The sequence below is a fragment of the Centruroides vittatus genome, unplaced genomic scaffold (assembly GCF_030686945.1).
Source record: "Centruroides vittatus isolate TY-2023 unplaced genomic scaffold, ASM3068694v2 contig_950, whole genome shotgun sequence".
Lineage (NCBI taxonomy): Eukaryota > Metazoa > Arthropoda > Arachnida > Scorpiones > Buthidae > Centruroides > Centruroides vittatus.
Window position 1 is genome coordinate 1,304,411 of NW_027122629.1, and position 20,907 is coordinate 1,325,317.

The 20,907-nt window shown below is 30.3% G+C and overlaps 1 protein-coding gene across 1 annotated transcript in view; it reads right to left on the reverse strand.

Annotated features, from left to right (window-relative positions):
* Nucleotides 1–20,907, reverse strand: part of mask (multiple ankyrin repeats single KH domain) — a 148,649-nt gene that overhangs the window by 108,776 nt on the left and 18,966 nt on the right. The window contains 1 exon segment of the mRNA XM_067282314.1: nucleotides 12,613–12,769. Within this exon segment, the coding sequence (XP_067138415.1) occupies nucleotides 12,613–12,769 (157 nt within the window).

The window sequence follows — 20,907 nt, forward strand, 5'->3', positions numbered from 1 at the left end:
TACTAGAAATTTCCCATCAAGCATGATGGAATATTTTTTTTATGAGAAATTAAGGATTAAAGAATTGAGAAGCTTCAAATTTGAGCTCAATGTTGTGATGCTGTTTCTGCAGCCCTTGACAAATCCATTTTCACTCGATTTTGCTCAAGTCGAACTTCACAGCCTTCTGGGGTCTCACAGTTGCTCTTATTCTTTTAGATCTAGAATTTACCTGAACAATTTTACTCTTATGCTTTCCCCTAGGTGTTTTTTGACAAAATAGTGAGTCTTTTTAATTGCATGCTGACAAAACAAAGATTAATTGTATGTACAGTACATTAGTTAGATTAACAATAACACTTTCTAAATAATGAGCTCATTAGATCATTACTTCCAATTGGATAATAGAATATCACGTGGTCACTATGGAAAGATTTTTAAAATTTGTTATAGAAGTGACACGATGCGGCTATTATTTTTTAAAGTTTAAATTTAACGAGGTAGATTTAAAATACATCTGTTGCCAAAATATTTTAAAAACTGCAATTTAAGGGAAATTCCCTCATCGAGCATGAATGTCATGTGGTCACCAACGTCATTGTAATGTAAGTGTGATCATCGATCCAAAATCAATAAAACATTTATTCTATAGCTAATATTTTTGCAAAATAAATAGCCTAGACTTTTCATCAGAACATACTATATAATTTGGTCTAGAAGTAAGTATTAGGTGCCATCTCTTATAAAATTTAATAATTATAATTTAATAAGCAGATAACGTTATTTAACAGTAACGCAAATACAGCCTGATTTAATCCAGCAATTATTTGGCTTTAATATAAAATATTTGGCTTTGATATGTTTATATTTGTACAGTATACCTAATTTATAAATTAGACATTATTATTAGTTACTAGCAGATGAGCCCGGTGTTGCTTGGACAAAAAGTAACGATAGCAAAGATTAAGATTATAGCCTATCTTACCCGTTTTCACAGGGTGCAAAAATTAGGTCCTTCTCTTCCAAAACTAATTAGAAAATTTTTAGATATCTGCTTACCACACTGGGATAACGATAATTAAGACTCCCTGCAACCACTAACTGGTGCGTAGTACCACTAAGTGATGAATAATAAATGTTTTCGATGAATAATAAATGTTCTGGGTTCTTCTTCAGGTTTACTAAATTCAAAAAATAAGCTGGATCTTCCAGAATCATTGATAAATATAAATTCAAATGTAAAATCAAACATTAAGACGAAGAGTTCGGATAAAACAAACTTATGTGCTCCCCATGTCAACTTTATATACAATGGAACACTAAATACTGTTGAATTTTTAGAAGGGTCTAAAAATACATTTGTTTTCCCACACAAATGCAAAAAAGGCATCTAAAATAGTACAGTAGAAGCAGAGTTCTTCGGGGTAATCCTTAACCCTCTCTCTCTCTCCCTCCTGCGGAGGGAATATCAAAAAATCCCGTCTTAATGTGCATTCTCATGGCATATCCTATTAAAACGCAATCAAAAACAGTACAATGGAAGCCAAGTTCTTCACAGTAATCCTTAATCCTGTCCCTCTCCCCAAAGGGGGATTTTTCAAAATCCCTTCTTAGTGTATGTTCTCATGACATACCCCTAACTGTGTACCAAATTTCAACTTTCAACTCCTAACTGTTTTGGGCTCTGCACTTATTATCATCATTATCATCAACCCATCTCAATTATAAGATAAGTCGAAAGGCCTGATGCAGGCATCGGGACATACTAAATTACAAATAAAAATAATAATATACTGAATATTATACTGTAAAAATATAAAATGATTTATATTGTTAATTTAAATTATAGCTAGGAGCACGCCTAGTGGCTGTTTTTGGCATACTGTGACAGAAAGAAAGAAAGAAACTGCCCATTTTTTCAGCTAAATTTCTTAAAATAAAATCATCTACTATATAAACAATTATAATTAAATCAAAATAGTAATAATATCTTTAGTTTTGGTTTAATTAGTTAGTTAGATAAATACTTTTAGTTCTTTTTGCTATTAATAAATACATTTTAAGTAAAAACACAATAATCTTACTATTAGTAATTTATGAAAGAATTGTTTGTCTACATGATTATCATCTCACATGTCTTAAATGTCAGTGAGAGACAATCACACAGTTAAATGACCTTGAAGGACCATTTCTCATTGCACACACAGAATGTAAATGACCAATGGTAGGTATATATGCTACTTTGTCTAGAATGGCGATCGGCAACCTTTCTGACCTCACGGACCACTAAACTCACAATCTTGAATCCCACGGACCACTATCATGAACTTTTTTAAACGATACAAAATCTGTAGAATAATGATCATAACAGTTCAATTTTACTATACTAATATGAAACTCACGTGTTTAATTATAACAAATTAATGCAAGCCTAAAGTTCGTTGCTGCTTGTTTGAAATAAGTTTATGGATTCTTAGTGGTTTTCCACAAAGAACGACAATCGCACTCACTATATTGTTTATTGTACTGTACATTATTTATTGATAACAGTCACTTCATATTTGGTTTTAGATTTGAATAAAAACCCCCCAATGAGTGAAAAAAAGCAACTAAGCATTTTGCATTTCTTTCTTAATACTTTGTGTAACCTTCAGTTAATCAATGCCCAAATTTCTCCACGAACCACCCAAATTTTCTGTGGACCATCAATGGTCCATGGACCATTGGTTGCTGACCATTTGTCTATAACAATAGACAAAGGAAGGATTCACATTCTGGATGAAATAGCATTATATTTCTTCATGCTACTAAGAACAGCATGCAATTGGAATTTAAATGGAAAATTCCAATTCTGCTCTAAGAAAACCAGCTAAATGCAGTTAAAAATGGATACACTGACAAGATTGTGTGTGAATAATAATCTATATAAAGTAAGAAATAATGGAAAAAACCAAGGAAGTGAATGTAAAGGAATCATAATGACACACTCGGAACCAATTACAGTGTGATAACAAAACAACAAAACTTCTGGTATCTGCATCAGGTTCTTAACAGTTCCTAGATGGTTATTCATTTATGGAATAATGTTTAAATAAGCCTGATGCAGAAGCCCAGAAGAAGTTCGAAAATGTTTGTTTTTTCATTGTTTTGTTATCACACCATAATTGGTTCAGAATGCGTCATTATCATTAATCTGGTGTGGTGAGTAGTTATTTACTGTAAAGGAATCAACAAATTATGGATGAAATAAAAAGAAAGCAGTTAATACGCTGTATGTGATATAAATATAAATATCCAATAAACAAATTTTAGATTATTGGATGTCAAATATTCCATCATCTTTGTCAAACATACCATCATCATCAAATATCAAGTACAGTCCAATGTAATCTGGCAATTGTTTGACATGGTTTATGATTATGTGAGGATATAAATTGCTAAGGATACCATGAAACAAACCACAAAAAGGAGCAAAAACTGAGGAAGACCTAGAAAGATGTAGGAAAAATGGAGGAGAAAGACATCAAGAAAGAAATAGATATCAATAAAACAGTAGAAAAAAACTCAAAAGTTCTTATCAAAAGTGTCTCTGCCAAAGACCTTTGGTCTGCTCAAACTTTATACTTGATAAACATCCAGGAAGGATAGAGATATATAGGGTTACTCAGAATGCAAAAGCAGCATTTGCTGTTACAGTAGACCTGATGTTTTGTCTCATAAGTTCAGTCTCACATTAGAAAACAGTCAACAGTGAGTTATACTATAGCATAACAACTCACATCATTTCCCAGATAAAAGGACGATTAAACACTATTTAGCTTCAAGATAATGACAAACATTATTTTGTTAGAAGAGAAGCATACCTCTAAAAATTAAATAATTGTCAAAAAATTTTTGAAAATGTTTCAGATAAATTATCAATGAAAAATGATTGAAAGAACTAATATGCAAGGTAAAAAACTCATGCTCTTGAAGAACTTATGTGAAAACTTTTGGTTTTGGTGTTTGCCTTAAGAGTAATGCTAAGCAAAGTGCCTGAAAACATGATGAAGAGTTCAAAACTGCTTTGCTACAGAAAGATTATTTTGAACACTTTACAATACCATGTTGATAAATTTAAGTGATCACAATGAGCACTTAAATTTATCAACATTTTTATAACAATCTTAAGTAATGTTTCATGCATATTTATATTAATATAATAATATAAATTAACTTTGATCGTATGAAACTCTGCCAAGAATCTTTAGCAGTTTTTACATTTCTGACACACTAACAGTTTACTGCAATCAAAATTATTTTCATAACTTTTTAACCTGGACAGAGATGGGTCAGTTACCAGAAGAGAATGGAGAGCCTTCAACACACATGATCTGTAGCTGTTCTTACTATATTGGCTTTTGTAGCTTTCTTGAAGATCATGAAACTATCACTTTTCCTGATTTCATTTTCATTAGTACAGATTCTATGGCAAATTTCATAGCAATTTCAAAAAAAAAATGGTTTAACGAAAAGGTTCTCAGAACATTGTTTACAGATTATTGAAATTTGCCAACGGAGGGACAAGAAATATTTTGTGATTTTAAAAATAAAGAATTCTGGAGAGAATTCCAACCAGTAAAATGGTCCAAAGATAAAGTAAGGATTGTAAATTGTACCATCTAATGAAAAACACATACAAATATACCAAAAACCAGTAAAAGAAATAAAATTATTTAAGGATAAACATCCATTTCTAACAATTTTATTCCTTTCTGGTTTTGTGTATATTTGTGTTTTTCATTATGTAAAATCAGGTTTTGAAGTAGTAATGTGTGCCATCAAAATGCAGGTTCATAGTTCATAGCTTTTGTAAAACTCAGCTCTTCTAAACATGAGAAAACTTTTTCATCATCATGAATATCCCTAGAGTTAATGTCCCATCAATAAAATGAAAATAATGCTCTTTTATTGTAATATTTTAATATTACAATAAATTAATATTTTAAAGAAGTAAATGGTTAAGCACATAACCTAAGTGACAAGAGAGATTTGAAGCAGAGCAACTCAAGAAACACTACATCACTTTTATGAATGAAAAATAGTTTTAAAATTACAACTGAGAAAAGAAAGAACAAACATGTTTTGAAACACAGTAAAGCCTGGACTCCACATTACCAGAATCCGCGACGTAATCGTAAAACTGAAAGCCAAACTGATAAAACTTTCAGTTTTGGAACGTTCAGTTGGACAGAAACAAGACTGAAAGCAGAGTTAAAAATTATTTAACTTTTCCGTTTTCGTTCCGCACTTCTGTCGTGCTGCAACAAATAAAAATGCAAGGATTTGTGACGCATAGTCACGTGTAGAAGAAACAAATAGATTTGGAATTATTCATCTAAGAATTTGGAAAATACAGATGTCTGTACGACAAAAAATACAAATACTTCAAAGACTATTAACATTTTCGTTGTTGATAAATGCAGAGAAAGCATGGCGAAATCCGTAGCGTCGTCCATGTTCAACTCTACGACAATTACAGAACTGATGAACAGATGTCGCATTTCCACGTAACGTTCATTTCGATGCTAGTAGCGTCAAGATAAAATGAAAACAGAACTGAAATGAAAACGCTGTATGTTTCGGTTTTATTTCTGAGTTTCTGTTTTCAGGTAATGTGGAGTCCAGGCTTAAGAAATCCACAATTCCAACATCAGTTCAAACAAGTGTCAACATCAAACCTTTACTGCCTTCTTAGAACAGTTTATAAACAAAATCACAAAAGCTATTTTACAGACAATGGCTTCGATTTTTAGTCATTTCCATGACTGAAGACAAAAAACAAAGTTTTTGAAATCTTAGTGCCTGATTTGGCAATACCATCATGAACTGCATTTTCAAAATCAATTGTTCCTGTGTTGTATGCAACAGAAAGTTCTTGCCGGTGATCTTCTGAACAACTGAAAAGCATTGCTTTTACTATTGCATGAAAAAATCAGTTATTTCACTAACAATGCATTACAATGTAACAAAATTCCTATGGTCTTCTACTACAACTGAAACAGGAAAGCACAACTTCAGTACATTTCAGTACATCTAAGCAGATTGATTTGTCTTATCATTAAGGCAGCCGCGTTCCACACACTAGTTGTAAGAGTCCACTCAGATTGTACGCAGCTCTTAGAAGAAAAAGCTAGAACTGAAACATATTGCATCCAAGCATGGGTACAGCCACTCATTTATCAACAAGGTAATGTCCACATATCATGCTAGGCCACTCAACACCAATACTGATGTTAACAACACGGAAGGGAATCGGGTAGTCCTAAGCTATGAACCGTCCCTCCATCCCATATACAGGAAGATTGCCAAGGATTTAAACATGCTCGTAGCATACAAAAGGAAACCCAGCATTTTCCACCTTTTGTCTAATGCAAAAGATGACATTGAAGATGCAAGAGCACCTGGAGTTTACTGCATTCCACTATAGGATGACAGGTTCAACAGGACACTAACATACATTGGTTCCACGTACAGATCATTAAAAGCCAGGTTACGAAATCAAAAGTATGTAGCGAAACGAAACATTAATATGGCTCGGGCCTGGTATGCCAGCTATCCGGGGTTTTCCCCCTTATGAGATGAGGCTACCCTAATACACTGGGTATTTGACTGACAACACGTAAGATCATTGGAGGCCGCAGAAATCTACAGGGCCGACATGAGAGGAGCATGCATCAACACTGATTACATTTGCATACCAAATGCATGGAAGTATTATTTAGACTCCTAAAGAATATACATTGCTTACGATACATCACAACTGTTGTTTGAACTGATTTGAATCTTTTGAAAATTAGAACGTGGCTACATTCTATAAATAGAACAGTTATTTCGTTTTATATTTCCTGAAAAAGACTGATAAAGGAGTGGCCAAAAATGTTCAAATTCTAAATTTGGGTGTTTCGTTGCTGGAAATTTTGCATTTAGGTGAAATTCTATACGTAATTTTTCTTCCTTCTCAGGTTTCCTATGTTTATTTTTTTGAAATTTGATTGGATAAATGGAAGAAACAAAGATATCAAATGTTGCTTCCCAGTAAATGATCAAGTTTCACAGATTGACATCAGCTTTATTTAATTGTAGAGGGATAGGTTTATGTCAAGGTCAGGATAGTAAAACTATTACTCTCGTGGGAAGATGTGAAATGAAAACAATCATATCCAATTGTAAGTAAAGTAAACAAAATCACAAAGCATTTTATTACTATGGTCTAAACAAAAGCTTCCTTCCAGAAAGAGTATCAGATGACAATGCTATTGCATTTCGGAAGAATGTTGACTGTCATATATAATTTAAGTTAGTTTGGTCATGTGATTAATTTTTTTTATGCAATAGTCACACAGTTAACAAAAATTGATTCTCTTCATTCAAAAATTGATATTTATATTCTAATATTCTTAACACAAAAAATTCTGGTAATTTTATCAAATAATTGCATTTATCACACTGCCTGAATAACACTGTTACCAAATGAACAAGTTTTAAAGTTGCACACTTTGTATTATCAAAGTAATATATATATATATACACAGTCAAATCGCGATAAGTCGACACCCAGATAACTAGACACCCTCAGTTAAGTAGTCAGTTTTCTGTGGTCCTGGCCGACTTACATAGGCATTAATGTTAAAAAAACTCCGGTTTACTCGACGTCGTTTAACTCGACACCACTGGATAAGTCAACATACTTTTACTGTCCCACACTCCAATAAGTCAACACCCCTCCTGAAAAAATGAATTCACTCTGCACGTGTGGTGCGAACTCATTTTTTTCAGGAGGGGGGAGTCAATTTACTTATTAATATATAATTAATATATTTAATAATATAATAATACATTAATATTATTAATATATATACATATTAATAAAAATGCCTTAACATTTTATGTATTTTTATGTATAAAATAATAACAGACAAACAAAAAGAAAATATACAATCTACATCAATGTCATACCAAAATCCAATTTTGCATTTTCTCATGCCAGAGAAATTAAGAATCCTTAGATGTTACTTGCCAACAAGTGACAATTGCGAAGATGATATTTTCAAGGCATTCATGTTCATTGAAAAAGAAAGTCGAGATGGTTAAGTGCTCAAAACAAACAACACTAAACGAATTTTTCAGTTTATCATCTACAGAACAATTGTAAATGGAGAACACCATGTTTTGTAAGTCTATGTTACTGTATAAAGCACTACTGTATTTTATTAATTGTAGTTTTGTGGTTTTTTTTCAACTTTGCTTTAGTCGACACATCGGATAACTCAACACGTTTCCACTTCCCCTTGGGGTGTCGACTTATGCGGAGTCGACTGTATATATATTTTTTCTCACACTGAGTTGCATGACAGGTCTCATTGTCCTGAGCGAATGCAAACATCCATTTGAAATGAACTGAAATTGAATTTTTTTTGTCCCGAGATGAAGAAAGAGCAGAGAATACAAGGAATGGTATTTTTGTAAAAATATATTCATTTTGAATTACTACTGTGTCGAATCGCATTTCTTACATACAACACTCGCAAAAGTTATACCCTTGTAATTTTCCCATATCTTTTACATCATATTTAATTTGTCCTGTGGTGCCTAAACTAATCTTAATAGTTTTCTTATTACTGATTTATTTCTGCTTCATTTATAAAAATATTTTTATGACTTTTTCAATTGATTCATTTTAGAAATACTATATTATTTCTTCTTCTTCGTTCTGGCCTATATCCCAAATTATTTGGGGTCAATTCACACCACACTGGTCTATCTCTAATTGTTTCTTCATCCACTCCACAGTCCAGCATATCCTTTTTTACACATTCAATCCATCTTTTCTTAGATCTTCTTCTACCTCCCTCTATATCCATATTTAGTGCCATTTTTGTTACATGTTCCTCATTCCTTCTCACCACGTGTCCAAACCATGTCAGACTGTGGCTTTTTATTTTTTCTGAGATAGATGCTACCTTTAAACTTCCTCTAAGGTACTCATTTCTAATCCTATCCATCCTCGTGACCTTGCACATCCACCTCAGCATTCGCATCTCTGCCACATGCAAATCACTTCTCTTTGGTGGCTGTCATCGGCCAGCACTCACACCCATACATAAGCACAGGTCTGATGACAGTTTTATATATTAGCCCTCTTATTTTAAATGGCATACATTAGTCACAAGTTATTCCTTTCACCTGTTTCCACTTTAACCACCCTGCATTGATCCTCCTAGTAACCTCCCTATCAATGTTGCCATCATTCTGCAGCAGAGATCCCAGATAACGGAATTCAGTACTTTTTGGCAACAGTGCATTTAGTTTTAACATACCAGTACCACGGAGACAGTCAAAATTACAAAACATGTACTCTATAAATATTATATTATTTTTATAAATTAAAATTTAGTAATTGTAATAATAACTTTGTTGCTTCATAAAAATATCTATTGGTAAAACACCCGAAATTCACAGAAATTTTTGCATATTTCTACCTCATCCTTATACTATACTTTGTATTTTATAAATGAAATAATTAAACTTAATTTAATTCCTTGTAAATTATAAAAATTGCAGTAAGTGACATTTGATATGTTTATTATTTTAAAATTTGACCAGTTAAAGAGAAGAAATAAACATTGAAAACCTGAGAAGGAAGAAAAATTATATAAATAAAAGAATATCATAGTTCTGATATCTGATGGCTGTAATTTTACAATCTTACAATAATAAGCTCTAGCCATGCATGTGTCACATTGTATGAGTGATGCATGCAAGGCTATAATAGTGAGCAACAATTAGTATTGTTGGCAGAGAGCCCTAAAAAGATGTCCCTGTCAATCATTTTCCTCACCTGACATGTCGCAGAACAAAACAGTCCATTTCAAACCGCTTTGATAACAGACAGAACTGATCTTGGTTGTACGTGCTCAACTTCTTCTCATGCCAATTGCTTAAAATTAGGTACAAACCTTTATGCAGCAAACAGCACTCATATACCATTAATGACATGCTATTCAGACTTAAACCTATCTGATAAAGATGTAGTTTGTGTGTTGATATTGAAAAGCTGAAAAGAATTGCTACTATGATACATACTTATTCACAGAGAAAGATTTTTGATGCTGAGTGAGAATGATAACTTATACACAAGAATCCAATGATATTAGTCAATTTCTAAATTAGGACGTTGAAATGGTAAGAAAAGATTTTTAAAGTAAAAAGTTCACAAGCAAACTAAAAATAAGAATACATGTTAGTCATCTGTCAAACAACAAAAGGCAGAAATGTTCACATATGTAGGATTCAATTTGTAAAAATTGTGACAGCTAAACATAGTAATTCATACAAAACACACATCTCTACCTTACTCAAATCTACTCATATTATCCTACAAGCTATTTTATTCCATTTGTGTAAATTTCTTTCTAAAAGTATTTAATATAGCATCTCAAAAAATGATTAAGAGAGTTATAAGAATCAAAGCAGTAAACAAAGAAAAGAATCTCAAGTATTAAAAAAATTTTTTTTGAAACAAGATATTTTGAAAGATCAAACAAATTTTGCTGATGTTCTGCTCATAACTATTGGTTTGTTTGGAAAGTTCATAGCAATTTTTAAGAGAAATAAAAGAAACTGTTTGGAATAAAAGTATATTATTAGTCTTAATTATGTATGCACCATTGTTTTTAATGACATGTTGCCATCTATGGAGGAGCTTCATGATACCCTCTTTGTAGAACTTTCCAGTTTTCCCCGTGAAAAACTGATCCACGTGGTTTTTACAAGCTTCTGAAGTATCAAAGTTTTTATCATGAACAGAATAAACGGTAGTCCAACAGGGCAAGGTCAGGTGAGTAAGGGGGAGGTGGGGTAAAACTTCCTAGCCTAGTTCCAATAATTTTTGGCATGTTCGTAAAGATGTGTGGGGTCAGGTATTATCTTGGTGAAACAATGCCTTTTCTATTGGCCAGTTCCGGGAACAATACTTATCAGAATCAATTGTTTGATTCTGTGGAAGAAGCTTGTAGTACAAGATTCCTTTCCAATCCCACTAGACGATGAGCATGACCTTCTTTGGATGAAGACTGGCCTTTGGAGTTTTTAATGGTGGTTCGTTTTTCTTACCCCATGACTGTTTTCAGTTGATGTTGTTATAAACAATCCACTTTTCATTACCTGTCACTAAAATGCTTCAGAAAAGGGTCATTTTCATTTCATCTTTCAAGAGAATCACAAATGGAAATGCAATCCAGTAAGTTCTTTTTTGTTAAGTCGTGAGGTATCCAAATGTCATAACGATTCACATATCCGAGCTTCTTTAAATGTTGAAATACAGTACTGTCTGATGACTTCAATATGTGTGCATTCTCTCGAGTTGTATAATGACTGTTTTCATCCAATAATGCTTTGATCTGGTCCTCTTCAATAATGAGAGGTTGTCATGAGTGGGGAGCATCTTCAACGCTGAAATTACCCACTTTAAACTTTGCAAACCACTTTCGAACAATTGATTCTGCTACAGCACTCCCACCGTAATCACCACATATTTTTTTGCCGTTTGTACAGCATTTTTGCCTTTATGATATATATATAAAAAAAAAAAGAAAAAAAAAAGAAACAAGTGTCGATAATGCATGTTGTTCGCATTCATTTTTGTAATGAGACAAATTAAACGATATTTGAATAATCTTAAGTTTTTTTGTAACAGATGCGTCTCAAGGTCATTTATTGTAATATTCATTGGTTTGTACAATTCTAAATCATTTTTGCGTCAATCAGTATCTCAACTGTCAGCTATCAAAAATCGCTATGAACGTCCAAACAACCCAATATTTTTCCCACAAGACCTGTTATTTTTAGAAACAAAACAGTATTGTAAGCTGTATTCAAAATACAGTACATGAAATAAATAATATGACAACATACTTAAATAGTAGATATTTTTGAATATTGTAAGTTACATCGAGAAACTCAAAACAATGTTTATCGACGTAGTTAGCCTGGGTGACCAGTTTGAGTAGTAATATGTCACAAATGGAAGATTATAAGTATATTAAAGATATTTTTTTTAATTAACAATAAATAATGATGAAATGTACAAATAAAAAAGAAAACTGTAATAAAAAAAAAATTATTTCTTATAATTAACTCTCAGATAAGATAAAGATATAATCATAAAAATGCTTAGACACTTAATAACAAAGAGGTATTTTGACATTTTTGGGTGCTGTTTTTTGAAATATAACTGGCGTTATATTTCAAATTATAAGTTAATTATACTTTCCAAAAAATAATTTATACACAAGCCAGGGATCTACTGAGCGTTTTAACACCAAAATCATCAAAATCTAACATGGAAATTATTTTTAAACTCAGAAACAAAACTGCAAAAGTCATCCCAGAACCCTGCACTCACCCAGGAATTATTTTAAAGTTTTCAAAAATTTTTAGATAGTTAAGATAATCAATTTTGAAATTACATTAATTCTGAAAAACAGCAAAACTTTCTTTTGTTCAGAGAAAAAAAAAACAAAAGATAATTTCAAGAGAAGTTAAATAATTTCAATATTAAAAATTATTTTTATAAATAAAATTTAAACTTACCAGTAGCTTCTAACAAAGCTTCTAAACGTGCTTGTGTCTCAGGATCAACATTATGCAAATCTGGACTGTCACTTTCATCACCTTGCAAAAGAAATTTTGCTGTATCTAATACTGGTTCTTCATCTAAATCTCCTTGGTCTAAAATAAAAGACTCGACCTGTATGGAAAAAAAAAAATTCAAATTTTAATATAAATATAGCTACATTGATTTTGAATATAAAAATATTAATTTTAATGTTTTAGATTCTTTCACAAACTATAGAGAACAAATTAAGATTCCTTATCCACTTAGCAGTTGGTGTTTGAAATTAAAATTAATTTTAACAGTTAGATATTAGAATTCAAAATTACAGTAGAGCGTCATTTATCCGAATCAATTGGGGACTGGGGTTGTTCGGATAACCAATTATGTACGAAAAAATATATTAACCTATCCCATGTTGAAATTTTTCTCCGTTGCGTGTCGCTTTGCATGGAATTTTCGTCAATTTTAAGCCTAACAAAAATTTTTATAATGATAATCATAGCTATTGTATCATTAAAAATTATTTTTCTTTATTTTGTACAAACAAAATAAATATATTGAAAAATATAAAAACAAAAAATTTATACTTTGTTAAGTCTGGCTAAGTTAAGTTAATCTGGTATCAAAAATGTTTGATTCAGCACGACACAGTCAGACTGGAAAACTTTCAGTTGATCGGCTTTCCGATAAATGATGCTCTGCTGTATTTACTTATCAATAAATGATTTGAACATTATTTTTTAAAAAAATACATTAACAGTAGTGTAATAATGTAAAATTAAAATAAAATATAAAAATATGCTAATTAATAAAAAATATAATAATAAGGAACATTAAATAATTTTATTTTCATTTATATAACCAACTTAAGTTAAAGTCCCAATATTCTGGTGAAGTATGCTAATTTTCTATTGATTTAAAAAAAAAAAAAATCTTAATTAGTGGTTGTTTTAAATTTCACGTATCACGAACTTCCTATTAACGTTGAATAATTTGTTGTTTATTACAAAAATTGAGTCCTAAAGATTTTGTACATGACAAATATGTTTGAGCAAATGGAACAACAAAAATTTATTTATAGAAACTGGTTATACATTACTAACAAACTCAAGATACATGGTCCCATTTTCAGCCATCTTTAATGGCCTTTTCAGGTTACAAGTAGAACAATAAAGTTCGGAATGGAACAAAATTATGAAACAAACTGAAGTCATATTTAAGCTATGGAATGTTATATGATATGATGGTGTTTTTAAAAGTACGCTAACATTCTTACATCATAAAACTAAGATGTTTCTACAACAGAGAGTCAATTAAAATTTTCAAAAACAAAACAAAGATTATAAATTAACATAACCTAAAATACAATAAAAGCTGAAACCACATTAATAGTAAATAAGAACAAAATGTCTCTTGTAATATGTAACTGTGTAATGTCTCTTGTCAAGATATTTCATAGCATGATTCCCAAGAGAGAGTGCTTCCATGTCCTTGTTTCGTGTACAAGTGCAACGGTTGCAGCATAAATAAACTTTATTAACATTTCTTAAAATAAGTCTTACAAATATTTTTGCCAAAGAAATGAGCTAAAATCTGTACTGTGTTAAGTCAATAATAGAACATTTACCTCACATTACTAAGTACTACTATTCTTTTTTTTTTTAAATTAAGAATTATCTATCTGCAGGGGCTAAAATATATGTTTCCAAAGACTCTCCTCTTGCCTTTTCCAGGAGGAGATGACAGGGTTTTGGAGGGAAACCTTTAAAAATTTCTCTCACTTTCAATGTCAATATTACAGTCTATTCAAAGTTGAAAAAAAGTTTATTTGATGGGGATAGCAGTTAAAATTCAGACAAGGTTTGAATAAAATTTAATTAACAAGAAAAACAAAATAACATAATACCATTATCAAATAGAGGTAGGTGCCAATCTGTTTCAAACGTACAAATTTATTAAAAATTGTTCCTTAATTTAATAAATTTTCAAAATTTTATAAAATTTATTAATAGACTAAAAGAAATTACAATCCAAAATTAAATTTTTTTATTGCACAATCAAGATTGTAAAAATTAAAAATTGAAAAATGATAAATGTAGTTTAAACTGTACTGTTCTATCATGATTTTTTGCTCTTTTAATTTTTAGACTAATTTATTAACACCTGTTCCCAAACCGAGGAAGTGAAAGGTAATTTGTTGGGTTTGAAATAAAAATTTTTATTGATATTAAATTATTAGGAGTGCTCTCAAATTTATAATAATTTTACCTAACGGTACTTTTAAAGTTGCAAAATGTTTTAAAATTTAAATATGCTAATTGATATTATATTAAGAACTTTGTCCTTATGAAATAACAAAGTGATATAATTTTTAAATTCTAACATTTTCAGTACATGAGGAATAACTGATTTACAAGTTACTGTAATTAACAATGTAATAGAAATGCACTAGAAAGCACTCCTCTAATTTCGTCAAAAAATTTTCTAGGAAATAAGTAGGATTCCACACTCCCTCCTTGAAATTTACCACCTGATCTGTAAGCTGAAACAGTGAAATTGAGTAAAGATTATGAACTATTTACTTTTCCAGTTGTTTCATTTAATAGCATTCCTCACAATACACAAATCAGTCCAGTAAAAAATTTAATGTAACACAGAAAATATCTTTGACAAACATTTTCAATCAAAACTGGATCAGCATTCAGGTCAATCAATGTTCTAAATTTGGAATTCATTAAAAAATAAAATATAATTTTAAAAAGTTTGGAACAATACATAAAGATTTTTAAAAATATGTAATGTTAAAATAAAATATTATATAAAGTAAAGTTTGATAACATACTTCATGCTATTTAATAACAAAAGAAATAAAATAGCAACAAAAATTAATCTCTCTTCATATAGATGTAAAATGGAGAAATATCTTCACATAGACTGAAAAGAAACATGCGTTTTCGTGTAATTTTTCTGTAGTTGATACTTTGCTATTTTTTGTAATTTGTGTGTTCGAAAGATTTATTTTCAAAATTTTATTAACATTCAAAAAAGCATTCCATTTTTTAAGTAGACCTGAAGATCTCGTCTTGATCAAAAACATTTGTCTTTATAGTTTAACAAGACTGAAAATAAAAGACTCTAAGTGGATTGATGCTTTCATTAATAGATGTAAAATTACATAGATCACCTTGGTTTAATTGCTACTAATGGGCATCTTATCATAAAAGTACTGTCAAGCATATGAAATGCTTTTCTTCATCTATGTAGTTAATGACCTCTCTTTAAGATCAGCTCTGAATACTGTATTTCTAATGCTTCTAGAATTCCGAGATGGTCTGTGTGCACAGATTGTCTGATGATATGCTGGACAATCTCAAATCTGCTATCATTTTCTGTGATGAATATGAACAGGGCTGTAGTGATTTTCAGTTCTCTATCATAGTATTGATTAGGGTTTCTCAAAACGAGATTCCGGTTGTTTTTTTAACCCAGGAAATTCTTCTGATCCCAGGAAATCCTGCAAAATTTCTTAAATTTCACTTTTTTCTTATTTTGTGTTAAGGTTGAGGGAATTTTGAAAATAAAAAATATAATTAACTCAAACTATCAAAATACATTTGCATTTGTTAATTTTAAACCTACTTATTAGATTTTTAAATTTTTGCTCGTTATGGCATGTCACAAATGGTCAATAATCAATACGTAGCTTATTTGTGGCAGGACTCTGAAAATTCTTTACTTGTCAGAACCTGTAATAACTGGAATAATTGTGCTTATGCTGTCTTAATTTTTAACCAAGCCCAGTAGCTTCAATAACTGCATAACTCCAGTTGTGCAAATTGGGCAAGGATACAAATGAATATGAAGTCTGCAAATATGAAGTTTTTCTTCATAAACCTGATTATTAAAGACAAACAAACTGCCGAATTATTGGGATACAAGCTTGATGTTTCTATTAAAGCAGCCGAGGTAGACAAATCAAGAATACTAGAGAGCAAAAGTAGTACTACAATCTCGAAAACAAACTAGAAATCTTCCAGACTACGGGTGAAAAAAAACACAGCATCTGTCTTCTCTTAAATGCATTAAACACGATTCCACTCTCATCAACTGAATTGGAAAGGGCATTCTCAGTAGCAGGACTTTTCATTACTAAAATAAGAATCAGATTGAGTAATCAGAGTATTGACCATCTTTACTTTTTTAAAATCTTATTATAAAAATTTACAATATTTTGTATTGTGTTTTATTTAGAAAACAAGAATTACCTTTTAAGTTAGATGTTTGATCTAAGTTCTTTTTTTTTTTAAATTTTCAACTCAATTCAAAGAATTTTTTTTTTTTGTTGTTGTTGTATGCAGTTTCCAGCAAACTTTAATAAATTTTTTCTATTTGTGAAAATTTCTACTTAATTCAAAGATTCTACTTAATTTTTAATATATATCTTACACAGCTTAATTATTTGAAGACAAAGTCCTTCCCAAAATAAGGAACCACCATTTATTGTGTTTTGGACAATACAATACAATTGGACATTACAATTGTAATGTCCAAAACACAATAAATGGTGGTTCCTTATTTTGGGAAGGACTTTGTCTTCAAATAATTAATCATAATTATCGCCATCGGACGAAGATTTACAAAAATATTTCTAAAGTATCGTCACCAGGGGGTGGCTTTTCTCATCTACATTTTACCAGCGCCTATTTCATCGTAGATAAAAGCCGAAACGACCCCAAGAAGGTATGATGGAAGAATAGAAGACGTCCGTATATCACCAGTAACTGCTTTTTAAAAATGTTTATATTTTTAATTACTTTATATTTGTGTTTTTTAAAGGAATGTTTGGCGGCCAGTAGCCTCAAAGGAAAGGTCAGTCGCCAAAAATGTAATGTCCAAAACACAATAAATGGTGGTTCCTTATTTTGGGAAGGACTTTGTCTTCAAATAATTAATCATAATTATCGCCATCGGACGAAGATTTACATCTTACACAGCATTATTAATATAATTTTGGAGGTTGCAGAAAGTGTTAAATTACTTTAAAAAAATGTAAAATAATTATATCATTTGATTTCAAGATATTTTGTGTATTTTAAAAATAATTAATTATATCCCAGGAAACACTTCGCTTTTTTCCCTAAAATCCCGAGACAAGCAAAAGACTGGGAAACGAGAAACCCTAATATTGATGTCCTTATAGTCTTTTTGAAATTTACTCTCACCTCAAATACATCTGGTGCCCTGAGTTTGTTGGCCTTGTCTTTTCCATTGCAGAGTAACTTATATATAAATATATCAAACATCCCAAAGCCCAAAAATATACAGATATATAACTTAATGGTAATTGTTTGGTTATATAAGTTATTGATTGCACAATTTTCACTTGTATTATTTTAATTATAATTCACTGTAATGGTAAAATGGGTTTTCAGTAAATTTGATCATGATATGATTGTTAGTAATAGGTGTATTGATTCCAACATTTCTGATATAGTGACTCCTAAACTGTCAGTATATAGAATATAAAGATAGTATAACAGTAAGAGAAAAATAGTAGTTATAGGGATTATTTTAAAATCCTATTTAATCAAAAGTGCTTGAATTAAAATTAAATGTATGCCAGAGGATTTGAATATACTATAAATTTTCTTTTAATGAAATCACTCATATGACTAATGAATCTTTCATTAAATGAAAATCATTCCTGTTTTGATATCTGGAAGTTTTTAGATAACAGATCTAAACTGAGATAATGATATTTTTTCATGTTATGCTAAAAAAATAAAAAGATATCACAGTTATATATTAAAAAAAAAATGAATTACAATTTACAATAATAAAGTTTCTGACTCATTCTTGGAATGTACCTAAAAGGAAGAAGAGCAGCTCATATATTTTAATATAAATTACTCTGCATGAGTATTAGGATTAATCCTTAGATTTTCATATAATAATTACATGTTACATTCACATATATTTTTTTAAATGAAAAATATACATGTATACAAGAGGCGCATTTTCAACTTCAGATATGTCAGGGAGAAAAAACAGTGAAAATCAAAACCTTTATTTACAAAAGTTAGGTATACTTTTCACAGAAACATTGCTTTTTGACAAGTTTCCATTTCAAAGTTTCCTCATAACATAGTTTCCATTGAAAATATAATTCTCTGGTCAATTTATTCTAGAGAATATTATGAAATAGACACAATAAACCGAATAATTTACTTATACTTGCTTATTATCAAAATAAAACAATAAAAACTGATAAATTTTACAAACAATATTAAATGTAAGCAATTTTTCATTTTTATAAGGATGGGTTTGTGATGTAGTATATATTAGAATGATATCAGTATAACTTTTATAATTCCATAAAAAATTTTTGTAATTATGCAAGTATTTTAAACAATGATACAATTTATAAAATCAGATTTTTTATAGTAATAAAACTAAAAATTAATCAGCTCTATCCAATATAAAAAAAACAACTAACTAATTTTCACCAAAAATTTAACTACAAATTATTGTCAGCATAATGTTGTTCAAAACCACCATTCTTAATCAAAAGCATAAGAGTTCTCTGCCACACAAACCTGCTACATCACAAAAACATTGCAAATCCTGAAAAAATAAAATTAATATAAGATAGCCCTTGTACACTGCTGCAATAGTTAGGTTCCACAAAAATGTTGCATTATAAAAATGGTGTTATGTGAGTGAGTTTATGTTCCAAAATGTTTCTTTTAAATATAAATTTTATCTATAATTTTGTAAGAAAAAGAGTTATTTAATTCAGAAAATTTCATTTAACAAAACAAAAAAAAAACTTATTAAAATTCATAATATAATATTTTGATCCCTCAGGATTGATAAGCACTTACTGCATGTCTTTAACTAACTTGTCTACATTTATTATGTAATTAAATGCTATTTTCAAGAACAACTGAAAAATAAAATTGTGTTGTAAGTTTGAAATTGTGTGTGTAAGCAGCATGCTGCTTACACATACAATGCCAAAGAGAATTTCCAATGTATAAAATTACATACTTGTTAAAAAATGTAAAATACTATTCTGTGCTAATGAGATTGCCCTGAAAAATAAAAAGCTTTCACCATGTAGGGGAAAATTGCACAGTCTACATTGGCAAAGTACATGGTAGTAACTGAAAAACCATTTACTAGAATAAGATAAGCAAATGATTTCATACAAACTCTTATCTAAATTGAATTGTATAAAGACTGCATTATACAAGGATTACCTGTATATTATTAAAAAACAAAAAGACAAGTGGAAACAAAACATTTTTTAGTCTCATTTTTGATAGTCATAAAACTGCAAGCACAGTTTCTGGTAATGCAAGAAGTAGCATGTAACATGTAAATAACAGGTTTATAGAGCACTATAGGCTAACACATTAACAGCAAATTTTTATGCACATGCATGCTCAGTGTTGTGAAAACAGTACATATGAAAATATGACCATCAAACTTAATACAGTAGAGAGTCGTTAATCCGAACCCCGGTTATCCGAACAATTTTCAGGTCGGACTGTGTCGTGCTGAATCGAACGTTTTTGATACTAGATTTACTTCTAAAGTATAATTTTCACGTTTTTATATTTTTCAATATATTTATTTTGTTTGTACAAAATAAAGAAATAATTTTTAACGATACAATAGCCTTGATTATTATTATAAAAACTTTCGTTAGGCTTAAAATCGACGAAAATTCAACACAAACTGACACACAATGGAGAAAAATTTGAACATCGGACGGGTTAATATATTTTTTCGTACATAATCGGTTATCCAAACAAATCACTAATCCGAACAACCCCAGTCCCCAATTGATTCGGATTAACGACTCTCTACTGTATTACCTATTAATAAAATAAAAAATTAAAATTTAGTGAAAAACAATAAAGCAACTACGATTGACAGTAAGTCAATAAATAATAACTCAAAAATTGCAATATAATACAATAGAAACTAATGAAATGAATAAGACATTACAGAAACTGTCCTGGAGCATCTATACCAGGCCTGGCCAACCCGCGGCCCGTCACTTTAAATTGTGCGGCCCTCTAAGCGATATTATATATCTATTAGAACTTTTGTTTCCCATTATGTGAATATCAAAACAATTAAATAAATGAAAATTTGCACGTGTCGTTGTTATAATGTGCAAGTATGAGTACGAACTCTTGGTATAACAATAAAATCTTATAAATTTTGTATTTGTTTTACTTTTTTAAAAGCATGTTTGC